The 11748-nt window shown below is 50.7% G+C and overlaps 1 protein-coding gene across 1 annotated transcript in view; it reads right to left on the bottom strand.

Moving 5' to 3' along the window:
* Positions 1–273: 273 nt before the first annotated feature.
* DGLUCY (D-glutamate cyclase) overlaps positions 274–11748 on the bottom strand; it is a 41039-nt gene continuing 29564 nt past the window's right edge. Inside the window, 7 exon segments of the mRNA XM_053889702.1 lie at positions 274–681; positions 722–748; positions 750–782; positions 6760–6911; positions 7659–7766; positions 7769–7777; positions 11350–11498. Of these exon segments, the coding sequence (XP_053745677.1) occupies positions 604–681; positions 722–748; positions 750–782; positions 6760–6911; positions 7659–7766; positions 7769–7777; positions 11350–11498 (556 nt within the window). The 3' untranslated portion in view covers positions 274–603.

The following is an 11748-nucleotide window of genomic DNA, read 5'->3' as shown; positions in this document are numbered from 1 at the left end:
GTCCCAGAGGTTTGTAAATATATGCTACATATTTGTACATTTAACAATTTCTTTTTTTTTTTAAGTTTATTTTGAAAGGGGGGGGGGCGGTAAGGGCAGCGAGAGACGGGGAGAGAGGATCCCAAGCAGGCTCCACACTGTCAACACGGAGGCTGACACAGGGCTCAATCTCACAAACCGCGAGATCATGACCTGAGCCAAAATCAAGGGTCAGACACTTAACTAAGTCACCCAGGTGCCCCCTCCGTTTTTTGTTTTGTTTTGTTTTGTTTTACTATTTTTTAATTAGCCTTGGGATTATTCATGGCTCTAGTCATGCCTACTCTTGTCCCCATAAGTGGTGCCTCGGAAAACTCTCAGAGCAGACCATGTGGGTGCTCTGAAGAAGCCTGAGGAGGAGGGTTGAAATCAATCCCTTAGCACTTAGGAAGAAAAGCAAAGGACTAGAAGCCCTGAGGAAACATCCTCCTCAGTCCCCAACGTCTGCGCTGTCCCGTCACAGGCGCTGCTCACCCAGGACCGTGTGGAAAGGAGCTCGGGGCCCTCAGGGAACTCCCTCCTAGTTCCAGGCACGGCCATCTGGTACGCACTCTACATGCACAGTCACACACCCATCGCAGTGACATCCACAAGCTTCTGGATCATCTGGGCGTGGGTGCCGTGGAAGGGCAGCCCATCTACCTCCGGCGTGGGTGCCGTGGAAGGGCAGCCCATCTACCACCTCGCCCGAGACTCCACTCTGGACTTGGGTGACGCACCAGGATGCCCAACGCTTTTTCTTCCTGGAAAAACAAGGGGATGGGGATAGAATGGGGGAGGGGGAGGAAAAAGAAAGAAACACATACATTTACAAGTGGAGGAAGAGTGTTTCACTTGGCGTGGACTCCTTTTTAAAAACGAATTTTTGCTTAACCACAGTAATGCCACTGGCAGACTCATAATGAAAAGTAAGTGTCCTGTATCACCTCTCATCTGCCCCAAACCTGCTCCCGAGAAGCAGCAGTTTGGAACAGTTTGGGATGTTTCTTCCGGTAACTACCTTGGAGTTAGTGTTTGTTAAAGACACTGAAGATTCGCTTCTGTGGGGACAGCACAGGCTACTTACTCCCTGCAACCTAGCCCCTGCTCAGCTCCGGATCATCCGTCGGCGGCTTTTGTGCCAGGGAGACTCCCATTCCTCCTGAGTCGCCGCCGTTAGCCTCCTGTGGGGCGTGTACCAACCCCTGCTGCAGCCACCTTCTTGTCTTCTCCATACGACCCAGTGTGGATGTGGGGGCATCCGGAGGGAGCAGAGTCATGGAGAAAATGCAGCCTGACCTGAAAGCGCGGCCTACGCCAGCCGACTCCATCTTGTTCTGTGTCCTTCACCTTGACCACGCCTCCTCCCCTTGAGTAACCTCCCGCTCACCTGCCTAACAGGACTCCGACCCTTCCCCAGCCAATCGGCTGAGGCCACAGCCATTACCCCACCAACTGCCCCCAGGCCCCAATAAAACCTTTGTCCTTTTGAAACTCGCTCTCTCTCCCCGGGTATCTCACCGCTGGGTTGGTTGCAGGTAGGGGATTGAGCTCGAGCTAGCTCGAATAAAGGCTCTTTTGCTTTTACATCGGACTCGGCTCCCTGGCGGTCTTTGGGGATCACGAATTCTGGGCATAACAGACCCTGGGCCCAGCAGGCAGGGTTTAGGATCAGACAGATCTGACTTAGGTCTTTCCTGGTAGGTGTTTTAACTTCTCCTTGCCTCAGTGTCCTCATCTGTATAATGGGGATTTTGATGATAATAGTAGTAATGCCTCCATTAAATAAGACGATGGAAGTAAAGCACCTAGTGTGGTCCTTGGCACACAGTAGGTGCTCATGAAATGAAGTGAATTATTATTGGCAGCATTGGGTCCCCTGGCCTTTAGCCCAGAGCTTTTTTTCCTTTGACATATTTGCTCATTTTTTAAAAAGTGATTTGATCCCCCTCATTTCACCTTCTGAAAGTAAAGGTCCCAAAGAACTACTTATCAAAGCTAGCATGAGTTACTCTCTGGTTGAAAAGTTCTCCCTGAGGAAGGGGGTCTTGGGTGTGGGCAAAAGGAGAGAGGACGGTGCCTGAGGGGCAGAATTCAAGTACGTTCTCCCTCTCCTCCTCCTCAAGCAGAAGCGGGGGTGGGGGGTGGGGGGGTGGGGGGGGTGGAGGAGACATAGGAATCCACAACAGGAAGGTTAGGATAGGACTGAGAAGGGCTCTCATCTTCCTCCTCAGGCATTTCTCATTCATTTCAGCACCCATCAAAGTTTCCTTGAGCACCAGCTATGTGCCAGAGCTGAACCAGGGATACAGCGGTGAATGTGACATAGTCCCTGCCCCCCTGGGGTGTTCATAGTCTAGATAAGTGATCAGGCAGGCACAGTCTATGGGGATCACAGCACCAAGCAGGGGGCATCCAACCCTGGTTATCAGAGTGGCTCAAGAAAGACTTTCTAGAAGACAGACAGCTAGGATGTCAGATGACAAAAGAGCAGGAAGGAGCCAAGCCAGGGGCTGTGAGGAGCACTCACTGAAAACCAGTCAAAACAATGGAGAGAGTGCTGGCAAAAGTCACCTGGGAACCGTCTCTACTCCCAGCTGGTGGGAGAGCCTGCATTTCCACCTGCCCTGGGTGCCAAGTTGGGAGGGACACCCACGGGCATTTCCAGGCATCTCTTTGTCCACCAGCCCCTTCCCAGGGACTACCCAGCCTAGAATGGCATTTCCTGCCCTTTGTTTGGGCTTTATTCTTCCATTTCTCTCTCCATTGGATCATATCCTCTCTTTCTGGGGGAGTGCTCCTGGGTCCCTGGAGGGGGGATGGGCATTTCCTCTTAGCACACTGCCCACTGGCACCATTCCCATCCTTCTGGGTCCCAGGGAGAGGCTTGGGGTGTCAGGGTGCATGTGATTAGACAGCAGCTTTGGAACTGGTTGGCACTCGGCCTCTACCAAGAGCCACAAGGAACAGCTGGGCCAGTGGAGACTGCCTGAAAATTTCCAGGAATCACTGAATGACCACACCATCTTCAAGGAGATGCCACCACATGGAGGAGGTGACAGAAGACAGGAGACTTGACCTGGAGGCAGAGCACCTGGAGGCTGTGACACCAATCCAGGCTGAGACAGTGTGGCATGAGAGGAGGGACAGAGGACTGAAGTGAGACAAGAAGGCCAGGGCTTGGGGCCTAGTTCATTGTGAACAGGGAAAGAGGCCCTAGGATGCCTTTTGGGGCTTAGTGGCTGAGTGTGTGGGTGGTCACTGTTGGTTCACACAGGGTGCGTGGTAGGGTAGTGTCATGGGTAGGTGATGTTGCTATTCAAAGTGGGGTGGAAGAAAGGGGCCTCCTAGGAAGTTAGAACTGTTCTGTATCATGATCTTGGCAGTGGCTGCATGGATGTATATGTATGTAAAAATTCATCTGCTGTACATGCAAGGTGTATGCACTTCTTTCGTCTATGTAACTCAATTTTAAAAAGTTAGAAAGAAAAGTAGAGTGGGATGAAGGTACTGGAAGAGAAAAGGAGCCCAAGATGAAGCCATGTTCCTGCTTGTCTGTATCATCCATCCATCCATCCATCCATCCATCCATCCATCCATCTGGCCAGACAGCCAGCAATCCAGCCATCCAGCCAGAAATCCATCCATCCATCCATCCATCCATCCATCCATCCAGGCATCCATCTATCTATCCATCCATCCATCCATCCATCCATCCATCCAGGCATCCATTCATTCATCCATCCATCCATCCATCCATCCATCCATCCAGGCATCCATCCACCCATCCATCCATCCATCCACCCAGGCATCCATCCATTCATCCATCCATCCATCCATCCATCCAGGCATTCATCCATCCATCCATCCATCCATCCATCCATCCATCCAGGCATCCATCCATCCATCCATCCATCCATCCATCCAGGCATTCATCCATCCATCCATCCATCCATCCATCCATCCAGGCATCCATCCACCCATCCATCCATCCATCCATCCATCCATCCATCCATCCATCCATCCATCCAGGCATCCATCTATCCATCCATCCAGCCAGCCAGCCAGCCATCCATCCAGGCATCCAGCCAGCCAGCCATGCATCCATCCATCCATCTATCCATCCATCCATCCTTAGTCCCTGTAAGGTGTCATCAATCAGCTCTTAGCCCTTGACAAGGTGTGGGGAATGCTCTCCAGCCATTTAGCGCCCTCAGATAAAACTCCCAGGCACAGCCAAGGGCTGGAGCAGGCAGGGTGTGCCTTAGATGGTGGTGGCTACCTTCCCTGGGCTCCTCAGCCTGGTGCCCACACCTGCTACAGTTACAAGGGGACCCCTAAGAACCGTCCCTGAATATGGGAGGCCCTGCTTACAAGCAACTCACAGAGCAGAGATGGGGGACATTCCTCATCCTGCTAATCAAGCTGCACCACCTGCTCAGGCCACAGCTCTGCCCACACCTCTCGATGAGTCAGGGACATCCATGGAGCCACCTACAGAACTCTAGCATGACGATCCCAGTTACTCCCCCTGCACACTGCACTGCTTCGTGTGCCTGCACCTTGGCTTATGTGGGTCCTCTGCCTGGAAGAGCATCCCCACCCTTTCTTACCTGCCTACTTATATCCCACTCATCCTTTAAGACCTAGCTCAGCACCACCTCCTCCAGGCAGCCTTTCTTGAGCCCCCTGAGGGAGCTGAGTGCCTGCTCTCTGTCCCCACAGCAGCTTGCCCTGCACACTTCTATCGTTCCATGAGTCCCCACACCTGACCCCAGGGAGATCCCGAGGTCCCTACCCAGGGCCTGGGTCTGACCCCATTGCCTCTCAGAGCAGAACTGGCCTGGCCCAGAGGAGGGGGTCAACACACACGAGTTTGTACTTTTGCTTTGAAAACGTTTCCTCTTATTTTCCTTACAAGAGTGATACATTATTAATGTATTTATGAAGGACTGGGTGGAAACTAAAAGAATTTTCCATCCCCAGAGGGTAAGCATTTGGTCTGTGTGAATTTGTTTGGCTGGGTTCATTCTTTTGTGCCTGTGTGAATCAGGAATCATGTGTCAGGCAGCCCCCCTGAGTGTTTTTTTCCAGTTCAGATCCAGGAAGTGCAAAGAAAACACAGAAGGCCCTGTGGGCCCCTATGGGGCAGATCGTTTCCCCTGAAAATGTCACTTCAAGCTGCTCTAGTGCCCCCAACCCCACATGGCACCTTGGCATTAGCAGGAACCAGGAAACTTCTGAGCCACGGAAACAGAATGGAGTCAGAAAGACCCAGGCTCAGGTCCAAGGTCATCTCCTAGCTGGGTGAGTTGGGCAAGCCACCTCCCTTGTTGGAATCCCAGCTCCCTCATGTGTAAAGTGGGGACAACATCAACCCAGGGAGGTGTTGGAGAGAAATGGGGTGGCAGGAGGGAGAAAGAGACACAGAGGGAGAGACAGGGCTCTGGATGCATATGCTTCTCCAAAGTGAGGGGCTCTGGGCCTCAGCCCCTGGCTACCTGGGGACTCATCACAACCACTCGCCCCACCTGAGCTGCTATGTCCAGGCTCGAGGCTCAGGAACCTTCCTGCCTTGGGATTGCCTTCGCTTCTCCCCAGACCAACGCTCTAACCCAGGGTCTCAGAGTGTGGTCACCCAGAACATGTCAGAGATGCCACTTCGGCTCAACTCAGATCTCTGGAGTCAGGTACCCTGGGGTAGGCTTTGCACCCTGTGGTTTACGATGCCCTGAGGTGATTCAGATGCCTCTAGATTTGGGGACCTGCTGCCCTAACAAAGCACTGCATCGGCCTGCCCGTTCGTTTATTCGTTCGTTCTACAAGAATTTATCACTATGTTCCCTCTGCTGGTTGCTGGGAAAGCAGACACAAAAGACCTGGTTCCTGGTCTTGCATTTAGCGATCCATACCTTTGGGAGGCCAGGCTAGGAAAGTGAGGCCTTCAGTTGCACGAGACTGCTTCTGGACCGGTTAGGAGTGGCTGCGGGGTCAGCGGCCCAGCCTGCCCTTGCACGGGAACCCCTCCTCCATCGGCCCACATCAGAGGCTTCCTCCTTGCAGGGCTGCGCAGCTCTGCAGAGGGCAAGGTCTTCCTTACAGTGAACCAGAATCTGCTTTCGTGACCTCTGCCTTTTGGCCTGCTTCTGTCTCTCAGGGGGTTGAGGGCGTTGTCTGTCTCCCTCCTCCAGGAAGCCATTCAGGTGTGAGCCATCCATGCCCCCCAGTCTTCTCCCCTCCAGGCCAAACACCCCAGCTCCCTCCACTGTTTCTCAGGCTTTGTGGCCCTCTCAGCTTCCCGCCTGCCCCCAGGTGAAGCTGCTGCTCACGGGCAAGTCCCTTCAGGCCTGGGATTTAGACATCAAGTCAGGGCTTTGGCTCCAATTTCCCATGATCCAAATTATTCTGGAAAATTCTCCCAGAAGGTGCTTCAGGCTCAAGGAGGAGCAGGGGATGAAGAGGTGGGTTTGAGTCTGCGATTGGGGTGAGTGGGTAGGGCCGTGGGAACTGAGGCCCCAAGAGAGAAGGGCAGAGTCATTGAGTCCTTCTGTTTTCAAAAAACAATCATCCTAAAATAATCCACATGCCCAAGAGCCACATTTTGTGGTGGCAAATTTTGCTCCCCTACATAGGCAGGCTCTGCCTCTGGCTGTTAACAGGCAGCAGTGGTCCTGGCCCTGGGCTGAAAGCCTGGAGCATGCCTGCCTCTCCTGCAGGGAGTGGCCAGCCGGGGTGTGTTACTTTAGCAACGGATGGAAGGGCCTGAGCCCAGTCCTGCTCCCCAGGTGCTCTGGAGGGTCCAACTGCCTCCCTTAGGTAATGTCTGTGGACCTCACATGAGTTGAGGATGTACAGCACACAGGCCAAGGCACAGCCTCCCCAGTTAGAAACACCTAGAACAGAAAAAGATTCTATCATAGAACTGGAAAGCTTATGGGGTCCATCACCCTGCCTCTAAGCAGCAGAACTCATCTCAAAGAGTGGCCCCAAGGGGGGTGTGGGTGGCTCAGTCGGTTGAGTGTCCAACTTCGGTGACCATAAAACCCATGACCCACAAGGAATGGTATGGCCATAGACCACCCCTCATAAAATGGAAACAAGCCAATCAGGAATGGACCACCCAGCATCTAGAGTTATCCAGTCAATAAGGGTAGGACCTGAGAAGAAACAAGAGGGAAGGGAAGGGGCTGATCAAAACCCTATAAAATAAAGACCCTTGTCTATAGTTGGGGTATTCACTTTTGAATGCTCCCTCTCGGTAAAGAGGACTTTCCTATTACTCTTACTTTGTAAGTAAGAGTAATCTTATAGTCTAACAAACTGTTGCCTGCTGCTCATTTTGTGTCCACATCTTCATTCTTCAAAGCAGTGAGACAACAAACCCCGGGTATTGAGGTAAAAAAAAATTATGCAACATGGACAGTTCAGAGCCTGGAGCCTGCTTCAGATTCTGTGTCTCCCTCTCTGTCTGCCCCTCCCCCACTCACACTCTGTCTCTCTCAAAAATAAATAAACATTAAAAAAAAAAAAAAAAAAAAAAGACCAGTGGCACCAGGAGATCCTGGGAACTTGTTAGAAACACAGATTCTTGGGCCCCAGCGCAGACCTGGGCCTGACTGGCCCGCCATGTGAATACTCACCAGTGATGACAGCAAAGTCAGCCTCCACATCACAGGCAATCCCATCCCCATTTCATATGTGTCTTTTCACAGCCTCCTTGACTTTGCTCTTCCCAAGCTGATTGCCCCATCACCGACCCCTGAAGGCAAGGGGAACCAAGTCAGTGGGTGTATAGGATTAGGCAAAATGGGGGCTCGTTGTGGGGCAGGACGGTCCCCCCCCCCCACATGTGTTTTGTTGCCTCAGGTTAGGGAAAAGGGTTGCTTCTGGGTACATTTTCAGACAACTAGGAGATGTACTTCTTCAGATCTTCTAGGAACTTCTTTAGTTAAAATTGAGTTGAGGGGCACCTGGGTGGCTCACCTGGTTAAGTGCCCAACTTCGGCTCAGGTCATGATCCCACAGTTCATGGGTTCAAGCCCTGTGTTGGTCCCTGGGCTGAGGGCTCAGAGCCTGGAGCCCCTGCTTCAGATTCTATGTCTCCCTCTCTCCCTGCCCCTCCCTCACTAGTGCTCTCTCTCTCAAAAATAAATAAAACATACAAAGTTTTTTTAAAAAAGTGAGTTGAAGTTTGGAACTCACCAGAATGTGGCCAGTGCCCTACTGAGTCATGCTCTCTAGTCACAGATGGAATAACCCCTATACTGATGTTACCAAGCCCGAGGGAGACACAGCTGTGGTTCCTCAACTTTTGAGTGACTCCTGTTTACAGAGGGGCTTCAAGGAAGGCCCTGAAACCCATCCATGTGCTGGGGAGATGATACAGATTGTAAAGGTCAATTCTGTAATTTAATGTAAATTAAAGACTGAGCCTGGGTGGCTCAGTCGGTTGGGTGTCCAACTTCGGCTCCGGTCATGATCTCACAGTTCGTGAGTTTGAGCCCCACATCAGGCTCTGTGCTGAGAGCTCAGAGCCTGGAGCCTGCTTCAGATTCTGTGTCTCCCTCTCTCTCTGCCCCTCACCCACTCATGCTCTGTCTCTCTCGAAAAAAAAAATAAACATTAAAAAAAAAAAAGAGTATGAAATATATGTGTGTCAGTTAATCTACACCAGAAGGGTGCCTGGCTGCTTGTGGAGTAGCCTAATGAGGAACACATACCACAGGGGTGGTTGGTTAGCACTGGAAAGAGACCACGGCCTAAAGGCGATCTGATAAGCAGCACCAGAGGGTTTGTAAATTAGCACAATAAATGCTATCTCAAATATGTTAGAATAAATCAATATCAGAAATGATTTAATTCTTCTGTGACAGGAATGGTGTTGAAGATAGGTGAACTGGCTAAAAATAATTACCAGGCCGCACTACCCTCACAGGAACAGGATGCAAAAAAATCTAACCAGGGGCACCTGGGTGGCTCAGTCAGTTATGCGACTGACTTCAGCTTAGGCCATGATTTCACGGTCCACGAGTTCGAGCCCCGCGTTGGGCTCTGTGCTCACGGCTTGGAGCCTGAAGCCTGAATCAGCTTTTGTGTCTCTCTCTCTGCCCCTCCTCTGCTCTGCTCTGTCTGTCTGTCTCTCTCTCTCAAAAAAAAAAACAAAAAAATTATAACCAACTCTGCAGCCTACCCTTCTGAGGTGGTGGTGCTAGAGGAACACCGTTTGGTCCTGTGTCCAGGTATTTCTGGAGGATTCTGTAGGCCAGAGGTCAGCTGAATCTGCCTCCAGGAGAGGGTTGTGGCTGCCTTAAGATAACCGCTTACCCAAAACACTTGTCCAAGGGCCTCAAAGGCAGAGGGCCAGGCCATGCAAGCCTGCAGAAAGGTTGCATGGCTCTTTTTGTGTCTGTTTCTAGAAAGGCCTGGGATGCGTGGAAGCATTCCACCAGAGGCTAGCATTCACTGTGAGATGGTGGACAGGGACCAGAGCTACCCCACCTCGAGCGCCAGAGACCTGGACGCAGCCCAAAGAATCAGACTGTTGTGAATGGCCAGATGCCTTAGGTCCACACCCTGAGGATTTCTCTCTGAAAAATTTTCTGGGTCCACGACGGGCTACTGAATGAAGGGAAATAATAACAACCCCAGCATTGGTATTTTGTCTATTTCTGTCTCTGCTCTTTTGCATTTTATGAATTTTATCTTGTTTGCTCCTCAGGTGAGTCCTTGTTTTCCTCACTTGATGGCATTCCCAGAATCTCCAAGAGGGATGGCACCTAGGTCCTGGGTGGTCGGTAGTACGTCCATGACAAGGTAGCTGCCGGTGGAAACTGAGGAAAACAGGGTGTTGATGGAGCAGAGGGGAGAAAAGACCAGGGGTGGTCCTGCTGAGAAGGGGGTGCTGGGGGAAATCACAGGAGAAGGTTGGGATCCTTTGGGTAAGAGAGGGGTCCAAGGGCCCACAAAAAAGGGGCAACTGGAAGGCACAAACAGCGAGCTCTACCTGCGTCCTCTGGGATCTTGGGGGGATGAGCAAAGATTAGGGGTCCATTCATCAGGGGAAGAGCAGCTCCTTCAGACCCTGATTGCCCCTTTGGACTTGGAGACCCCTTCCCTCCCCGCCCTGGGCCTTCCTCCAGCCCTCAGGTCCCTCGCCTGGCCAGCCTCGAGAGACAGGAAGCCCAAGCCAACTGTGCTGTGGGCACCACACCCACGGCCTCTTCTGGGAAAGACCAGGCGATTTGCAGAAATTTTCTACCCAGCCAGGAAGACTTTCATTGTCTCATCCAACCTCAAAAGCCAAAGGAGACTAATGAGTCTGGGAAACACTCTGAAGTGTTTGAATGAAGAGAACAAATAAACACAGAACAGAGAAACTTGCCTTAATTACCCCAGGGTCTACACCTACTCCCAGGGGAAGAACACTGCTCTGGGAGTTACAGCAAGCCTTTCAGAAATTCAGTTAAAGCAACGTGATTCCATGAAAAGCATGTTTGGAGGGGTCCTGGGAGTCTGGACTCCTAATTCTACCAGCAACACTAATGGGCTCAGCGACCATGAGGAACCTCCCTAGGCCTCATTTTTGGACACTCTACCTTACCTACTTCCCAGGGTTTTAAAGAGGCTTCAACAATATATGGATGTGAAACCTCTTTGAAAGCGATGAAGTTCTGTACAAACACAAATGATCACATTATATTATTAGCAATCGGAATATTGCACTAATCATATATTCAAGATATATTTCAAAACTAAAGCTCTTATAAGATGAAGCACAGTATATACATGGTGCATTGGTCCTGCATGACTAAAAGAATATGTTATGCCTTGATTTTATTATTATTATTATTTTACTATTAGTTTTTTTTTAAGTTTATTTATTTTGAGAAAGAAAGAGACAGTGTGAGTGGGGGAGGGGACAGAGAGAGAAGGAGACAGAGAATCCCAAGCAGGCTCCACACTGCCACACACAGACTGACACGGGGCTCTAACCCACAAAACCATAGATCATGGTCTGAGCCGAAACCCAGGGTCGGATGCTTAACTGACTGAGCCAGCCAGGTGCCCCAATTTTACTATTAGTTTTAATATTTTAGAGTTGGGGGAATAGAATATGCTAAAGCATCATTTTCCTTTCTTGCTGTGGGAATGTTGGATTTCTAAGTGATAATGTTGTTATTGTCTACACAGATCACAATAAACAAAGAACATCTCTGGAGTAGAAAAACTATGGACCCCATAGAACTCCTTCATGTCACCTGTTCAATAGTCAACTAAAAAGGCATTTAGTGCAGACACGCTCTTGTTGAATTCTCTGTGCTCCCGGCTTACCAGTAGCTGAGTTTCCAGGAATCTTCTGTGCTGCCAGGAAAAGATCATCAGTGGGGTCAACCCAGTGCCTGATGCTCATCTTCCTCGCATTATAGCAATTACCATTGGCGGCCCTTCCTGTGCGCTCAATTGCCACCAGATGGTCGAATCTGCCAGGAAGTAAGGGCATAGGGGCTTTATGGAGGGTGTGGCTGACTTGTTGGGTCATGTGTTTGTGTGAAGGACCCTTGTGCTCTCTTTGATTCCTTCATTCCTACAGAATTTGACTCAACATTTATGTGTGCCACGGCCTGTGCTGGGGGCTAGTTGATCAGATCATTTTTTTTAAAGTTTATTTGTTTATTTTGAGAGGAGGGAGGGGCAGAGAGAGAAAATCCCAAGCAGGCTCTGCACTGTCAG

The sequence above is a fragment of the Panthera pardus genome, unplaced genomic scaffold, assembly GCF_024362965.1.
Source record: "Panthera pardus isolate Hobbes unplaced genomic scaffold, ASM2436296v1 HiC_scaffold_24, whole genome shotgun sequence".
NCBI classification, from domain to species: domain Eukaryota; kingdom Metazoa; phylum Chordata; class Mammalia; order Carnivora; family Felidae; genus Panthera; species Panthera pardus.
The sequence above is the reverse complement of the archived record's forward strand: the minus strand, read 5'-3'. Positions and strand labels throughout refer to the sequence as shown.